This window comes from Hemicordylus capensis, chromosome 1, assembly GCF_027244095.1.
Source record: "Hemicordylus capensis ecotype Gifberg chromosome 1, rHemCap1.1.pri, whole genome shotgun sequence".
NCBI lineage: Eukaryota > Metazoa > Chordata > Lepidosauria > Squamata > Cordylidae > Hemicordylus > Hemicordylus capensis.
This window is the reverse complement of record NC_069657.1, coordinates 189,086,868-189,105,994: the sequence shown is the minus strand read 5'-3', so window position 1 is coordinate 189,105,994 and position 19,127 is coordinate 189,086,868. Positions and strand designations below refer to the sequence as shown.

The window sequence follows — 19,127 nt, the reverse complement described above, 5'->3', positions numbered from 1 at the left end:
TTTTATTAATAAGGCCTTCAGGCTTCTGGCCCAAGGCCACACAATTCATTATCTCCCTTTTCACTCATTTTATGATGGCTTCTAAGGAAGTCATGACACTTCCAGAAATCATAATTTGCCATTAAGAGCAATATCCTATTATGCAGAAGGTCCATGGAGCTCTGACCTTACAAAGTTGCCACAAGGGAATACTGGTGGAAAAGACATATAATTTATGTTTTTCAGTTGGAACTTGGCAGATCATTAGTATCCCTTGCAATGTTCCCTCTAAGGTGTGCACATTTGCGCGTGCTCACACATTTTTTGATGTCCACTCAGTTGATTTTAGATCCTGCTCGGGTAGAATCAGGAAGGCTCCACCCTGAATGCATGTGTGCGCTCACTGCCTTGATACTGCTGCCCAGAACAAATCTAATTCCACACACAGATGAAAAAAAAAAATTAGAGAGAACACTGATCACTTGGCTTAAAATAAAACACCCACACAGCTCAAATCACTGGACTGGAAACATGACTACTTACTCAACACAGTGTCAATCATTTAACCTATTAAATATATGACTAATGAATGGAAAATTTATCTGCTACAGTGACATGAATGTAGAATGTACATTCTGCATTGCAGAATGTAGAGTGGCCTCCAGTTTCACTGACTACAAACACAAAATATACACACACACCTGGCTTTGCAAGTCGTATGTATACAGAAATATTCCATAAATATAAAGAAACCTTTTTGACACAAGCTTCAAAAATTTCACGCTGGGAACCTGAGAACGGAGGAGGCTATGCTATTTCTTCCCTTCCAAGAAGCTTTGCGTGACACAAAATATTGGACTCACCAATTTCCCCTCTCCCATTCTACTGAATGTCATGGAGGACTGAGGGGCACAGTAATCCTTTCACTTGATCTAAAGCTCCCAGGAAGTGATAAAGGCACTTTAAGTGAAGCAAAGGGATTGGGAAAGTCACCCTCCACTTTATGTCATAATCCACTATCACCCAATTCAAACCCTGGTCTCAATCTCTGGTTAAGTCAGGAACTCAGATTAGCATTAACCACAGATCGCATTGGAAAAGATGTGACACTAAACCATGGTTAAATCTGACAAGAGGAAGGAAGGAATTCATGCCAAGAGGGGAGGAGAAAGAAAGAGAATGAAAGTTTGTTTCCAAATTTCTAATCACAAATAAGAGATAAAACAGTATGGTGTTGTTGCTGGTCACAACACATCATTTCTAGCACAAAACATAGTCACAAAGTTCAGGCATTGATTGGTTCAGACTGAAACCACTGAAACTCTTACCTTGCACACTTGTTATCAATTGCTAAATGGTAGGGATGTGCATGAATCACGATTTGGAGAGGGATTCATAACACATCCCCTGCACCTTTAAAGTGGACGGGAGCAGCTGCATACCTGCTCCCCGGCCACTCCAAGATAGCTGGGAGGAGTGCTGCCAATTCAGGGAGTGGCCATGAGTGGCAGGGGAGGAGGTATGCACCTGCTCTCCTCAGTTTTAAAGGTGCAGGGATGTTTTACAAATCTCCCTTCCAATTGCAATTTGTGCACACCCCTCCTAATAGTACATATCCAAGCATCCACCTGACTAGGATTTTGGGTGATTTCATTAAGGAGATTCACACTTGCAAGATCGGGGATGTAAGTTTTGATAACTGGCAAATTAATTTCACCTTCACAAGGAGCCATGCATACATTTAGCTGAAAATGAAATTAGGTCAATGGTTTCAAAAGAAATGAGACTAAGAATCAGAAATAATAAGCTCTCACCTTCCAGGTCTTCCTTTTCGAAATGTGTTTTGAGAATGGAGCGTGTTCCACCCCTGTCCACCACTGCCTCTTCATCATTTCTCTATAAAATAAAAGTAGTAATGTGTATCAGTTTTTCACTGTATCAGCAAACAAAGCAAATATGCAGAGAATTATTATTGATGCCTCCTCTTTGTATACTGTATCATATCTAAAATTGGCATTTACAGGCATAATTGGCATAAACATGAGACCCATGAGTAAACCCTGCTTTCTGGGAAATTATCATAAACTAACAAGGTGCTAGGAGATAATTAGAAGGCGTCATATAGTGTTTGTGTGAGACTTATAGAAACACAGAAAGCTGCTGAGTCAGACCATAAGTCCATCTAGCTCAGTATTATTTACTCTAACTGGCTCTAGCTCTCCAGGGCTGCAGGCAAGAACTTTTCTCAGCTCTACCTGGAGATTCAGGAGATTGAGCCCACCACATGCCCAGACGATCCACACTGCTCCATGCAGCATGGATCAGTGGAGCCTAGGAATGTTCTCCCGGTCCCCACGTATCCCACAATGCACATGTGGTGTAGTGATTAGAGTGCTGGACTAGGACCGGGGAGACCCCCATTCAGCCATGAAATTAGCTTGGTGACTCTGGCCAGTCACTTCTCTCTCAGCCTAACCTACTTCACAGGGTTGTTGTGAAAGAGAAACTCAAGTATGTAATACACCACTCTGGGCTCCTTGAAGGAAGAGCGGGCTATAAATGTAATAAATAATAAATAATAATAATAATGTGATGAGTGCGGTGCATTAGGGGATATCCCTGTGTGATGGGTGCTCTAAATGCCTGTCTTTGTGACTGCAGAACCAGGATTAAGGGTGTGCCCGCGCCCTTAACCCTGACTAACAGCCAGGCTCCAGAGCTGGGTTTGGTGGCATGACAGCGCCAGAATCTGGATGAATCCTGGTGGTTCTCAAAGGCAGCCTAGCCCAGGCTTGGGAGCAGCCTTATGATTTTGGTTTACATCTGAACCCAAGTCTGTTGACATAACATGGCTATGTCATGTCAACAAACCAGGACGTTAAGTGAAGTCATGTCAACAAACCAGGGTGTGAAGCCATGGTTTGAAGTTAGTTTGCAAACCACAACTTCTTCTAACTGTGGTTTTGTGTTATGTCTCTCCAATGACGATTGATAAACCATAGTTAGGGCCATTGTTCCATCTCCAAAGGCTGCTGCACCACTGAGAAGGAAATGCATTTATGAAACTGAGCCCTGAACAGTTAGGAAACAAAAGCAGACATGCAGCACTAAACCACAGTTTAGAATATAGACGCTCAACCTGTAGTTTGGATCCTTAAATATGGATAGCAGTAACCATGGTTTTGTGTTATGTCTGTATCCAGCCAAGGTTTTGTAAGCCTTTGTATTTTATTAGGTTTCAGCACAGAGTGAGAAAATGGCTCAGACTGCAAGTCCCCACCTGAGTTGTAACAGGAAGTAGCCCCACTGTAAGCTCTAAATAACTAAAGAGACATTAAAGTTGTGCACACAACCTATGGCCGCCACTTTCATGGGCTGCGGGGGAGGCAGGAGCTTGCCTGCCTTCCCCGGCAGACAAGTGGTGGCCATTTTCACCATGCACCACACCACGGTGGTGCAGCAAAGGCAAGAGCTGGGAGCAGGAGGATTTTACACCTCCCACATCCCAGTGTGCCCTGCGCTATAAGCGCAGTCACTCCTTCCCTCCGGCTTGCTGCCAGAAGTGGCAGTGGCCCAGAAGGAAGCTGTTGAACCTGGAAGAGATCGTGCACACGATCTAAACACTGGGTTCAAAAGCGGGGCTAGGCAGCACCAGGGTTGGGCTCAATCCTGGAGCTTCACATGGACAGTCTTGGCTAAGCTAGTCTGTGCGTGTGAACAGCCTCATTCTCACAATATAGTACATCTCGCCACTGCACAACTTTTTAAATGCAACGGACAAGTAAACCTTTCAAATCATTAACACTATAATGAACAATGGATTGTTACCACAGCAACATGTCCAGCAAGTAGGTCAGAAGCGACTATCACACGACTCAACAGAGGCCAGTCTTTATTACTGGCTCAGACTACTATTCCTTAGCTCTTGTATGAAATTCTCATACAAATCTCTGTAATGTTCTGATATTTGCACTCAGCATTCACCCTACTGTTCTTAGATTCAGAAGTTTGTCGGTGAGTTCATAAAATAGAAGGCCGGGTGTGTTCAAGAGTGCTGTGTGTCTCTCTTGTAATGTTTGGTCTTGACTATTGCCAGAGTACATTGTCTTATAGCAGATGTCATAGTGGAGCTGTCCAGGAAGATTTAGCTGGGATGCATTGTGTGAGGAAGCTGACCATTCCCCAAAGCCCCTGTAGTGCCTTTTTGTCCTAGTGAGGTTTCATTTTCCCCCAATGCTTTTATTAGTATTACAAGTGGAAACAGAAAGGTTACATCTCTGAGACTCCAACAAGACCAGACAAGTTTACATACAAGGTCTTATCCTTCAAAACCAATACGAAGGAAAAATACAATAGTGTTAGTTGAATCTAAAGGGTCCTAAACTAGGCATCAGACATCAGTAGCAATCAGTAAAGAATCTTGAACCCCACAAGGGGAAATTAGAAAAGGAAAGGTCTGTCCCAGCGTGATTGATCATCCCACTATGAAACTGTCTGAAGATGAGCAAGCCAACCCAACTATGATATATAAAGTAGATATGATACAATTATTTCGAACACAGGGCAAGACATCTCCAATACTCTGTGATTTGAACATCACAGACACGAAAAATGATATTAGGTATTATTGATAAGATTCTGTATTCTATAGGGAGGGGAAATAAGTTCCCTTGCTCTAATTTTGTCCTACTTCTGAATTAAGACCTATATAAGTAATAATAAGAAACAAAATTTATTGAAACTTTCAATAAGTGGGATAACTGAGTCTTGTAATGTATATGTTTAATAAAGTATGTTTTATAATGTGTTATTCTCCAATACTCAACAAAAGGAAATTTCCTAAACAAATCATGAATCTTCTAGCCTTTTCCGTCCCATCAACATTAAATGAGAGATATAATGTATTAACTTATATGTTAAGCTGGTGGGCTGAGACAATCTAAAATGATCAAAGGTCATCCATGATTCTAGCCAAACTGAAAATGAATTCAAAGAATTTTAAATTCCATGTTCTATCCAACCGGATAATCAGTTTACAATAGGAACCACAGCAGCAGCCTTCACCAGAAAGATGCTGTACAGTTCTCTTCCACATGAGTTTCAATGTTATAAATAACAGGTACAGGAATCTAAATAAAAATTGGTCCTACTAATAAGAGCTCAAAAACAGATATGTAATTTTAGGTGTACCTCAGATATATGTCTCAAATATATCCTAATATACACTATTAAGTACACATCAGTACCGTTTATAATATTGTAATATCAAAACAATAAAGGGGAAAGATCTCTCAGGCAAGACATATGTTAGTTCTATATGTCTCTGCGTTTAAATCGCACCCTAAATTGCTTCAATCCCTTCATACTGGCTCTCTCCTCCAAAAACCATTCGGCTACCTCCTAAAGAATCCGTGGGAGATTCAAACCGCAATACAGAGAAGGCTTGTTAATGTCTGTAGGCTCGACTAAAAATCTAATCGTCAGAGAGAATAGAGTTTAAAACTCTCACAGAACACTCCCCCTAAATTCAGTTAATTATTGGGCAACTGTGTATGCAAAACGGTTTCAACCAAGATTATCCAATGGAGAGGAAAATAAGAGTTAAAAAACGCTAGTTCTGGCATACCAAAAGTAATGTGTGTGTTATAAATACAAAGCCACATATCCACCAGTTCATGAAATTCACATCCAATTGCAAACTGGAATACAAAAACCATCGTAAAATAATGAACGGAGATCAGCCAGACCTTTAGTAGTCCCACTCCTCTGTAATGAAAACCAAATAAACATACCAGAGAGATAAATGGAGGGAACTAAATTCGGCCTTGGCTGATCTTTATAACCTACAACCGGGAGCAAAAAATGTCAGACAATGGCAATACAATATCCCCTCTATACATGTATCTAATCCTTAACAGTTTGCTTCCAATTGTTTGCATACAGCTAAACTTCTCAGAGTGTTATTATTAAGTATAATAATAATTATTAATAATTATCAGGTATTCATAATGGGTAATAAAAGCCCGTGGGGAGAGAGGAGGGAATAATAAACTGAAACTAATAGAAGAAGCAGAATACCCTTCCATTCTTATCCCTTTAAAACTATAATGTCCTGTGGTAAGGAAAAACCAATAATCCTGTTCCATATATTTGGATATGTTTGCATTGTTGCGACACTTTGTTTCTAAGAATTGAGTTTGCAAGGATATTCTCAATTCATCCCTAAATCCCCCCTTCTTAATACATTCTCATTATGTCCCTAAAAAAGGAAAGGCAGGATGATATATGTGACAGTTCCTTAGGTCTATTAAACCATCGGGTCCACAATGCAACTTAATTCCTGATTAGCTTGTTACCCATATTGGACCTTGTTTAGAACTCCCTAAATATTAAAATTTAAAATATAAAGGACAGTTAACACAGGGAATGCCTTGAGGGACCAAATATTAAGGTTTGGTATTAAGTTATACTCCGGGTTACAGCTACAAATGAAACCCAAAATAATCATATATAATTCAGTTTCAATCATGCTGATATGTGTTAACTCCTTAGGTTAAGACTTTGAGTGCTGAGCTTATTTCAGTATTAAACCCTGTATGAAGTTCCCTAAATAATGTTTGGTAGGAAAAAGAGGGGGGAAAGGAGGAGAAGCAGTACAGAAATACATTGAAGAAAGTGCATTGAACACAGGGAATACATTGACAAGCCAATTAATGAGGTATAGTATATGCTTATACTCAACGTTAAAACCTATAGATAGATAAATAAAACCTTGAATTAATCACATATCTTGAAAAGTCAAAGAGAAGGAGAGATGCATCAGAGAGGAAAAGTGGGAGTCAACATTTAGAATCGTTGAGGCTTTGAGAATCTACCCACTCACCCAGCAAAGGGTTAACTTGAGGTCTTAGAAACAGTGTCCAGAGACATTTTCTCATACAGGAGAGACCAAACAGTGCTGGGACTGTAACCTTGAAATATCTAAGAAAAAGTTTCTACACAAAGAAATCTCTCCAGTTGAAATCCTTCTGCATAGACCTCACCGCAGCTGAAAGCCAAGTAGTTCTATTAATACACACACACACATACAACGTAAACAGCTGAAGCAAGTAAACTTTCAAATAAAATTAAAACTTTCAGGTTTGTTCTATTAGAGTCTTCTAAATTTATCTCAAAATAAAACACATCTTGACTGTCACTCCCCATACCAATTATCCCTCCAAATCTATAACAAGATCAGCATTCAAACAAACAAATAAACAAAACAAAACAAAAAATAAGGAATGGGAAATATATCTTCATCACTCCAGCTCAGCCAAGTAGGAGGTATGGAATTCTTCAAAGTAAAGTCACAGTCTCAGCAAACTCCTTCCCAACACTTTCGTTACTCTAGTCAGAGCTTGGGTAGATAGTTAATGACGAAAGGGTGATTATTCAGCCATAAAATACTTTGTCAGCCGTGCAAACAGAAGGAACTGTAAAAGGAACTTTTCAGAGCAGTCAAAGTCAAATCCTCCCAGAAAGCAGGTAAACAGAATTTGTCCAAGTAGGGCTTTGTAAGACAGACATGAACTGGTTAGATATGTGGTTCTACAAAAACAGTAAAATGAAAAAAAACCAAATCAAAAGAGAGGAAACGAGCCATTCTTCTATCCAAGCCTGTCTTCTTTTCCATTCCTCTTCTCCATTGCAAATACTTGTCTGCTGAAAAGTTCGAGGTGGGGGAGGGGGAGGTTCACAAAGAGATAGGGAGGGGGGGAAACCCATAATAATCTCCAACGAATGCTGTGAGTAATTTAGAGTTCAAGAATAAAATAAGAAAAAAGTAATCGCTGGGATATCAGACATTTCAAAAAATTCTTCAAGACAAAACTGAAAGCTGTTAGCATTGGAATGCTGAGATCTCCAGCAAAGTAAAAATAGCAAAAAGTAAGCAAGAGCTTTCAGTAAAGGGGGACAACACTGTAAATCTGCCAAACTCACGGCCGTGGACATCTCAGAGATTTATTAGTAAAGATAAAAAGAAAAGAGCAGGTCGTCGGTGATTAGGCGGTGGAAAGCCTCTCTTCATTCGGTCCAATAATTGCAGGAAGGTCTCTCCAGATGTTCATCCAGGGTTTTCCAGACTTTTCAGGGTCTGAAGACCCCCAAAACTTCCACCTCTAGGAGGAGGACCAAGCCTCACACACATACTGACCTCTATCTGACCGATGGAAGGTGATAAGATCAAATGATTTATGAAAACCCTGACAGGTGGTTTAGTCAGGAATTTTCGTTCCCGACGCCATCTTGCTTTCTGCTAGTGAAGTTTCATGATGGCTACTGCATCAATTTTGCTGTCATCTGATCTGGCCCCTTGGGTTGAGAAAATATGCCCCCATGCTTGACTTCCAGGACCATAAACTGCATTTTGTCTGGGTTGGATTTAATATTCTCTGTCCGGGTGCATTCCATCAAAGGCAGCGCCTTCCCTGTCCCTTAAAGCAAACACCCTCCCTGTCCTCCTGGGACTGCATGAACAGTTCATGCACATCCCTAATCTGGAGGACAGGACACATTTCCCCGGCCTCCAGAACACCATGCAGCTCATAGCAGTGCCAGTCATGTGGGCAAATGAGCCGCACAGCTTGGATCATCGCTAGATCATCTGGGAGGAAGGCAGGTGCTATTCTGCCTTCCCCCTGCCCGCTCTCCTCAGCCCAACAAAAGGTTGTGTGAACGACCTTATTATCTTTTGGCTGTAAGTAAATGAACACTTACAGTGGGAAAACTTAGAGGAAGGCCAAAAGACAATATACAAACACAGTACACATATATAAACACAGTACACAGAAAAAGTAAGATTGGCCACTCTCTGTGTGTAGAAGACCAGATTACACAAAGGAATTGCAATACGAAGATAAGCTGAATTGGACGAAGTGTTTTGCAGATAGTGCTAGCCCCTACAAGGCTTGGGCCTTTTAAAAATGCCAGCAATGTCAAACTGAAAAAATGAATTATCCTGGCCATTAGGAGTTTGGTTAATCACACAAGCAATTTAAGAAATGATTGATGTGATAATATACTAACAGCTGCTGTCTGACATCCTGACTACTGAAGCATCCATGCTTCAAAAGGCTGTGGGAAATCAGTAAGGGCTCACGCACTGCTCCACTGAATTCTGAATTATGAGTGCAATTGCCCAAGAGTGCTAATATTTCAGAGTGCTGTCCCATGCTCTGGAAGTGCTCTGTAGAAGCAGAAACATGTACCCTGTTTCCACTTCTACAGAGTGCTTCAGGAGCACAGGAGAGTGCTCCAAAATATTGATGCTCCAGCATAACTGTGCTCCTAATGGAGCAGTATTCAGGCTCTTAATGTGTCTTCACAGTTGCTTGAAGTATGGATGCTTCGGCAGTCAGGACGTCAGCCATTGTGTCTGCAGTGATGGTGAACCCTCCATCTGTGATTGGCTGCTCTATTCTCAGCGTAGGCAAGGCAGGCAGAATGTTCAAGTGGGCACTGGATGTCACAAATGGGAAGTACACACAATTCTCCTGTACTCAAAAACAACTGTGTTGTAGCACACTTGCCCTATGCATGTTTGGCTGTGGCCAGTGGTAGCTCCACTGAGCTGCAGACACAAAAGGCCATGGACTGCATGCTTATATTTTTATAAAAATATGAGTATGTGTCTACCATATACATGGTAGTGGAATGCACCTGTGGAGTGGCCTGTGGAATGCACTCTCGGCAGATATCCATAGTCTGGGCTCATTGTTGGCCTTCAAGAGAGCCTTAAAGACTTACTTGTTTGGCCTGGCCTTCCAAGGTTTTTACATTGTTCTTAAGTATTTTGAACTGGTTGTAAACGGCTCTGAACTGTTTTAAATTTGTTTTTATATTGTTTTAACCTGTTTGTTTTAAATGGTGTTTGTTCTTGTATTTTACTTGTTGTGTACCACCCAGAGCCTTTGGATGGGGTGGTATAGAAATGTAATTAATGCATACATACATACCATACCATACATATTTGCTTTAGAAATCTATGTTTATAATGCAGCTGTTGGCTCATGAGGAAAATATCACCCTGGAAATAATTTTCCCAGTGCCCAAGTCACATATTGATTATTAGGTGTTTGCTTATGTTTTTATCCCACTTTTCATACCAACATTGCCTCCCAGAGCAACTCAAATCAAATCATCATTTCAGGACTGATGACAGGCACACAGCAGATTAATACAAATGAGACACGGGCCCTGCCCTCAAGCTTCCTAACTAAACAGACAAGGACAAACAAGGGGGAAAGCAGGAAAGGGAAATGGGGAAAAGTAGAGATGAGAGATCACTGTTGGGGTCAGGCTGGTTTTTCCAAAAGGCTGTTAAGCATTCAGACACAGGCTTTTAATTAGGCTTACAGAATCATTGCGTTCAATCATGTTAATGTTTTGACTTTCTTTTTAATCTGTGTCATTTTATTGTAAACCACCCAGAGGTGTGAGTTTTGGACAACATACAAATATGCTGAATAAAATGAAATAAATAAATAATATTCACTGAGCTCCCGCTAAAAATTATATGTGTAGAATCCATAACAATTCCACATGTCCTTGAACAAAACCCCAGCCTTTCAGTTCACAGTATCCAATTGTGTTTTGCATTCCCAAAGTACAGGTGCACAACTTTACAGACTTGTGCACTTGTGCTGTAATGCAAAACCACCAGCGCTTCCTTAGCAGCCCACAGCAGCATGGATTGATTGGAAACGCTGGTGTAAGCTTGCGCAACATGTCAGCCAGTGTACTTCTTCCTAAAACACTAGCAAAAAATTCCACCTGACATTGATTCCACTGCCTATTCAGCACTTGCAGAATAGTCTCAATATGGTACTATCAAACACTAAGGGGACACATCTGATTGTATATCTGATTTCACAGAATTTGTTATATCCTATACTTCTGTTAACATTCACCTTGACATTTACAAGAACTGGCTGCACTACAGCAAGAGAAAGAGGAGCAGGCTATTGGAACACACACATTTTCCCAGATGAGGGTATTATAAATGTGTGCTGGGTTGCTGAAACAAAGAAACCCCTCATGGCTGCCTTGCTCAGCTCTGTACCTTGAAGATGACATCACCCTCCAGAACTGATGTGCTGCGTCTTACATTTATCTATACATTTGCTGGCTCTGTGACCCTCCCTTCCTGGACACTATCATCTGTTTGACTGTATGATTGCATTCAGCACACAGCAGCAGAAGAAAGTGCTGTGGATTTTTATCTACATAAAATAAACCTTCACTCTTCAATGAGCAGTCAAGGATTTTTTTTTAAAGGCAATTAAGACTACATATCCCAAATAATTTATTTCAACCTCACACTCCACCACAACCCCACCCAACACCATTAGAATCTGACTGTGACCGTTTTCTACATTAAGGTTAATGGATGGAGGTGCTCCTTTTGGCCAGTCCAGTACCACACAGTACAGGATGTGCAACGAGGTAGGAAGCAATTAGTTTTCATTCCAGATTTATATCTTCCCCAGGGCTGCATGTCATATGCATGAAGACAGCTCTGCCCCCCCCCACACACACACACTTCTCTTTCAATGGTAAAAGCTAAGAGTACACTTCGAAAGACTCAGTACAGAAATATCCTCATCAGCATTGATACTAACATTTGCACTAATCATCTTAGCTTGGGGAGAGCCAGTGGATTCAGACTGGACATATATTTAATACAACCAGCATAAGCTTGTTCTCTATTTGGGGGTGGGAGTTTGGGGGTGGGATGTCATTACACCTAAAGTGGAAAATACATATTATACATCTGATGGCACTAACATACCTTAAGCATGAAAAGAACTGAATAATAATAATAATAATAAGCACAAAGCAGACTTTGCATAGCACTGCAAATGAACTCAGGCTTATAACTTTTTATTTATGTTAAGCTGTACTGTAGAAAAAGCATTGGTTCCATTACAATAGCTATCTTAGGCACTGTATGAATTGAGGCATGTGAAACATATAATCAATCAAACAAGATCAATTCTGTTTCAACATAACTGCATTAAGCTGACATTGGTCTTTTTATTCTAAAGAGATAGGGAGTTCTTTTTTAAAAACCATCCATGCATCCAGTAACACAGAACAGATGTGGCATTTTAATATTCCTTATATATCACATACTCCCCAACTTCACCTTTTTTACCAGGGATAGAGTCCTTATTTTCTGCTACCTATTCCATGGGAGCGGGAGGGAACTGACCAGCATCCAGACTAAGTTATTCAATAGTACTACTCAGGAGTTACTCTATAGGGCCACTTAATTTCAACAGGACTACTCAGGAGTAATTTAGTCTGGATGTTGCCCCCTGTCCCTATATTGTCCCTATTTTTGCATTGTGGGGAATGCCTTGTTAAAATGTTACACGAGTCACACATGAAAGATTACACACATGCATGAATACTGAGGTGCTAAGCCGTGAACAGACTGGCCTTTCACATGCTGCAAATGTTGTATGATGCATATATATAGAATTTGTTGATAACATTTGGTAAAGTGATTGTATTTTTCTAGGATATGTTTCTACCAGTATGGTGCATATATATAGAATTTGTTGATAACATTTGGTAAAGTGATTGTATTTTTCTAGGATATGTTTCTACCAGTATGGTGCATATATATAGAATTTGTTGATAACATTTGGTAAAGTGATTGTATTTTTCTAGGATATGTTTCTGCCAAGAACATTTGCCCTCTTAGCATTAAAGTCAGCTGAGGATAGAGCTCCTATAAAATATATGAATGCATCATATAGCAGGTAGTGAAGAGACTTCAATAAGGGACACCATTCTGACTAGTAGTTTCATAAACTGAAGGTGTTCCACTCATGCAAGAGGTGATTTTCATTTATTCCCCTTGTCTCTCTGCACTTCCTGTGGCCCCTGAAAAATGCCCCCAAGGGCTGAAGAAACCTCAAGAAAGAACAGACTGTTTGGAGGGGGCAAAGGGTAGAAGGAAGCAGGGGTTTGCAAAAAACTTTTTGGAAAGTGAAACATCTTCCACTAACTTTTTTTGCGAGTGAAACATCTTCCACTCACAGAAGTACTAGTCAGGATAATGCCTAATGTGTAATAATGGAGGAGGTTGCGGCTCATGAAGGTATCCTTTGCATACCAATAGAGATGTTAAACTAATGAAAAATGGGTACAGCAACCAGCCTCAGAATTAATAAGAAGACACTGAAGTGGTGGATAGCTTCTGCCTTCTAGAGTCGACCATCAACAGTAGAGGATCCAGCAGTCAAGAAATATGCCACAGACTAGCACTTTGAAGAGTTGCAATGAAGGCCTTGGAAAGGATATTTAAATGCCATGACGTGTCTATACCTACAAAGATTAGAATCATTCAGACCATGGTTTTTCTCATGACACTCTATGGATGCGAAAGCTGGACTTTGAAGAAGCAAGACAGAAAAGGTATTGACACTTTTGAACTTTGGTGCTGGAGAAGACTTTTGAGGATACCATGGACAGCCAGGAAAACAAACAAATGGATCACAGAACAAATCAATCCAGAATTTTCACTCGAGGCACAAGTGACCAGGCTCAAACTATCAAACTTTGGACACATTATGAAAAAACGCAGCTCCCTTGAGAAGTCTATAATGCTGGGGAAAGTTGAAGGAAAGAGAAGAAGAGGACGACCAGCAGCAAGGTGGATGGACTCAATTAAGACAACAATGAATGCACCACTGAGAGACCTTAAAGGCCCTGGAGAGAATCTATCTATGTGGTCACTAAGAGTCAACAACAACTTGATGGCACTTAATCAATCAATCAATTAATGTGTAAAGCTATGATATAGTTGTTCATTAATAAAATAATAATATCTTCTTGTCAGGACTCCGAGTCACTGATCCACTGCATGGAGTTTACGCCCAACTCCAGTGGGAGCAGGATGCACTTAGATGGCTCATGTTCAGCCCCACGCAAGCTGAAATACATCAAAGAGATGGCTAGCCAATGGGAGGTCTTGCAGGACCACAATGAAACACTGCAGGATACATAAAGTCCCCCATGAGATTGTTGGACACGCACAGAAATATTTAGAGGGGAAAGGGAAAGCAATATGTAGTTGAAATGACTCCCTTGACACCTCCAGAGGTGTATGGTATATGACATGGTTTATAGCGCTGAACTGAAACACTGCATTCACTTGAAATTAGATGAATTTCATATTTCTAAATTTTAACTTAAATACAGAGCAGGACTTCACACATTTTTTCTGGCTCTAGGAGCCAGCCCATAACTGTAGGAGCCAGTCAATGGACACTTAGCGAAGTTATTGGACTTAGTGATGGACATTGTGGAGTGGGCTTCTCTTTATTCCCCTTGCAAACAATGTACTTAGAACAGAAACAGGGCTGTCTGGGACAATTTAAGATTTCATTACATAACTCTGCCTCTGAATATCGCAATCAAATTTCTAAGCACCATGGCTTCCTGGCTCCTGGGATTTGTCATGCCCTGACATAGATAAATGCTCTTGCATTCTGCCCAATGGACTTTGGTGTTTGTCAAGGTGAAGGTCACTAAATTTAGTCACAAAGTTACCCTTGATGCTTGATTTTATCATCAAAAACTAAATTTGCAACTACATTTCTGCTAAAGTTGAAAAATCAGCCAAAACCAAGTCGTTTGTAACTTTTGGTTTTTGCAACATTTCTTACAATGTCCATATCTACAATGCTGAATTCAAATGTTGCTTATATTTGTTTCATTCCTAGTTATTTTGTATTTCACTTTTCTGAAGACAAATTTAACCATGCTCTTCATTGCCTATGCACTGAAGAAAAAATCTGCACATTTAAATACTTGGGTTTGTTGAAATTCAGTTCAACTCTAAGTATAGTTTCAGCTATGGCTAATCAGCCTTTTCTTAAAGCTCTTTCCAACTCAGGTTTGTTCCCATGGTTACTGGCCTCTGGTATCTATCAGCAGCTTCACAATGATCACTTCCTTTGTCAGCAAACTGGGTTGCCAATATGCGGATACTTCAGGAGTCTAACTGAGAGCAGGGGCACTGTAGGAAAAGAACAATAGACACCTCCTATATCTGTAGAAAAATACCAGGTTGTTGGATCAACCTTCTCTGTCTCTCCCCAAACCTGCAAAAAGGGAGGGGACTGAGAGCTTCACTTAAATATAGTCATCATGCTGCCAGAAAATCAGGGCAGCACAGAGCAGCTGCCTCCAACCATCCAGAGCTAGACAAAAGAAAATTAAGCAGCCTGCCACTTGCTTTCCTTCAGTCTGCAGCTTATGAACGACAAAGGAATCGGACACAGAAGATCGTGCTCTATAGTGCTTGTTCTCCATGTCAGGTACGTGCATTAGGTACTTCCGGTCACTTCTGTCCTAATAGGGCAGCAGGGAGGCACGCTGCCACCCCACTGGACCCTTTTAAAGTGCAGCATCAGCAGGGGAAACGTGGTGGGAGGGGTAAGGGCACCCTCCCCCCTGCCCTTAAAGGTATCCCCCTGCCTTTGAACGGGCTGAACCGCCGGTCATTCGAACCTATTTGGAGGACCATAAAAGAGCCTCCAAACAGGTTCATGCACATCCCTACTTCCTTATGAGGCAAGGCTACAGCATCTGGGGCTTTTTGGTTTGAAAAAGAAGCAACTATGGGGAGAAATGCTGGGGAAAGTTGAGGGAAAGAGAAGAAGAGGACAACTAGCAGTAAGGTGGATGGACTCGATTATGACACCACTGAGAGACCTTAAAGGCCAAGTTGAACACAGATCATCCTGGAGAGAATCTATCTATGTGGTCACTAAGAGTCGACACCGACTTGACGGCACTTAAGCAATCAATCAATGGGGAGACATGATAGAGGTGTATAAAATGATGCATGGAGTAGAGAGAATGGACAGAGAGAAATTTTTCTCCCTCTGTCACAACACTAGAACCCCAAGGGTCATCCAATGAAGCTGAAGGCCAAGAAATTTAAGACCAACAAAAGGAAGTACTTTTTCACACTTCACATAATTAAACTATGGAATTCTCTGCCACAGGATGTGGTGATGGCCACTAGCTTGAATGGCTTTAAAAAGGGCTTAGATGAATTCATGGAGGTCTATCAACGGCTACTAGTCTGGTCGCTACAGGCCACCTCCAGTCTCAGAAGCAAGATGCCTCTAAATGACAGTTGCAGGGGAGCAACAGCAGGAGAGAGAGGGCATGCACATACCTCTTGCCTGTGGGCTTTCCAGTGGCATCTGGTAGGCCACTGTATGAAACAGGATGCTGGAGTAGATAAGCCTTGGACCCAATCCAGCAGGGCTGTTCTTATGAGAAAGACTCTGCCTGAATCCAACAGATTACAACACAGAGCACATTTGAAGATCTATGCAATGGCAATGAGTGCAGGAAAGAAGCAGTTATTTTCTGCCCGCATTGCTTCTGCAAGCTCACATCCAGAGGAATTGTCTAGGGTTGTGGGAGGGCTAGTACATACCCCTCTGCCTTTTAAAAACAACAACCCTTTATTAGAAGAAAATTTACAATGCGAAACAAAATCAGTCCAAACACAAACAGCAAAACATCATACAACAAACCCGAATGCAGCTATCCATCCGCATTCTAATATTATCTAGGGTAAGAAGAAAACCATAATTCTCCCAATTGGTGTAATGAATAAAATCTGACCATATAAGATAAAAAGAGTTATTTGCGGTCTGATTTGCATGAGACCAAATAACATGAGATAACTTTTCTGATATTGCAATATGCCATAGATGCTTATACCAGTTATCCATCAACATGGTTTGATTTTTCCAGTGCTTAGCTATAGCTAACCTAGCCACAGTCACCATAAACACCACAAATTGTTTTGACCCCAGAAAATATATTTCCTAACGCCAGCTGGGGGCATAATCCTATTTTCTGATTTGTGACTTTGATCATCTCTGAGAATACCTCTGACCAAAAGAGGCAGGTTCAGCAAAGATGAAAATAGGTTCCCTTCACCCCACAACCTTTCCAGCAAAGCAGGGAGCAGTTCTTATAAATGTGTGCTAATCTTACTGGGGTAATTGTACCATCGATGAAAAACTTTGAGAACGTTTTCCTTAATTTGGGCCAAGGAGGAAGTAACTGGCTTGTATTTCCAAATGTTCAACCACTTTCCAAATGTTCCAACAACCATTTCCAAATGTTTAATAAGGCATTTCCAAATGTCTTATTTCCTGTTGGAAGTCATTTTCCCAAGAAACTTTGAGGCCAGGTAGAGGGTTAAATGTGTGGTTTATAATCATCTCATATAATTTTGAAACCACATCTTTAAAGGAGTCCGAGGCTCCCAAAGCCAGTTCTTCAAATTTTGTTAGTTGTCTATTGGCTTGAGCTATTATTTCTGGGGTAGATATAAAGGAACTGCACTTTAAAAGATGTATCCATGTACAGTGCAGCGGACCCAGAATTCCCCCTATAGCCGCTAGGTCGATAAGGTTTCCATGCTGATAAAAGTTACTCACTCTGGCAACTTTCAGATCCAACAGTCAAGGAGATGTGAATAGTCCAACAAATTTAGGGTGGCAAAAGACTGGAATAAGAGGTGAATAAGGGGGCACCAAACTTATACCATTTTCCCCAAATCCTGAAAGTGGCACTCAGAAAAGGACTGTCAGCTACTTTAAACTTGGTAATCCAATCGAAATAAGGGCAAGCTTATAACTATAAAAGTATTGATCAGCCACTTCCATCTTAACCCAAGAGTTAATTTTGATTTCAGTCAGCATCTGCAAAACATTTTGGAGATGAAAAGCCTCGTAATATGCAGGTAAGTATGGTATTCCAATTCCACCGTTAGCTGTTTTTGTGTAGAGAACGCTATATCTAAGCCTTGGTTTTTTATTAGCATGAATAAAAGATGTAAGTTTGGGGCGGTATAAAATATGTTAAATAAAACAACTAACTAAATAAATAAATAAATAAATATTCTTCGCCATCTCTGCAGAGTGTTGGCAGATATAGTAATTGGTAAAACTTGAAACAAAAACAGTAATTTGGGAAGTAGATATATTTTAAGGGCTGCTACCCACCCCAGCCAGGAGAGGTTAACCCCTTTCCACTTCCAAATCTTTCTTTTTATAGAATTTAAAACTGGGGTGAAATTCAAATTTTGGAGATTTGTGAGATTCTTGGAAATATACACTCCCAGGTATCATATCTTTTTGGAGGCTTTGGTAATGCCCAGAGTCAATTATGTCCTTTTGAGACTTGGTGCTGATCCCACTACACAAGATTTCTGATTTAGAAAGATTTATTTTTAAACCCGCTACTTTTTCAAATTTTATCAATTCATCATGTATAGAAGGAATAGCTTGTAAGGGATCTGATAATATTAAAGCAATATCATCTGCATATAAGCTGATTTTATGTTCAGTACTATTAATGGTCAGTCCTTTAATCTGATGGTCACTTCTAAAAGCCTGAGCTAACGGCTCTATGGCTAGTACAAATAACAAAGGAAAAAGTGGGCATCTCTGTTTCATGCCCCTTTTGATACTGAATGTTTTAGAGTCTAAGGAATTTGAACAGTAGCGTAAGATTCTTACACCCTTGAATGAGAATTTGGATCCATCAGTTATCTGTTGTGATGTTTTAAGTGATTTTTTGGCAGATAAAATATCTTGTATCCGAGCTGAACTAGACTCTACAGTTAATGCAGAGTCTACGGCGGAGGTGTCCAGCAGCTGCTCTTGTATGGTTAAATTGGATCAGTTTCAGTGAGGCTATTCTCACGATGGGGGGAAACCAGGCCCAGCCCTTTTTTCCCTCATCGTGAGAACCAGCAGGCTTGTGGGTGAGCCTGGTGGTTCTCTGGCAGCTAGCCTGCCAAAGTAGCCCTCCCCTTAGCCCAAGTTAGCAGAGCGAGCACTCCGCTAACCCGGGTTTTCTGATCATGTGCCAACATGGTTTTTCTGATAGTGTGCCGTGCAGCAGCCTCCCAAGTTCGGAGGTGTCTCCAGGATGCCCTGCATGCTTGCGTGGGGCATCCTGGAACTTCCAGGGGCCGTGCGGCCCCCAATTGCCACCGCCCCGTCGGCTCCATGACGGAGCCGGCAGTCGTGCGGGTGGTCGATCCGGCC

The 19,127-nt window shown here is 40.9% G+C and overlaps 1 protein-coding gene across 6 annotated transcripts in view; it reads right to left on the bottom strand.

Moving 5' to 3' along the window:
• SLC4A10 (solute carrier family 4 member 10) overlaps window positions 1–19,127 on the bottom strand; it is a 287,150-nt gene that overhangs the window by 168,944 nt on the left and 99,079 nt on the right. For all 6 annotated transcript variants that reach the window (XM_053261350.1, XM_053261339.1, XM_053261367.1 and 3 more), the window contains exon 2: window positions 1,794–1,875. In XM_053261350.1, coding sequence (XP_053117325.1) covers window positions 1,794–1,875 — 82 coding nt within the window. The remainder of the gene's footprint in view (window positions 1–1,793; window positions 1,876–19,127) is intronic.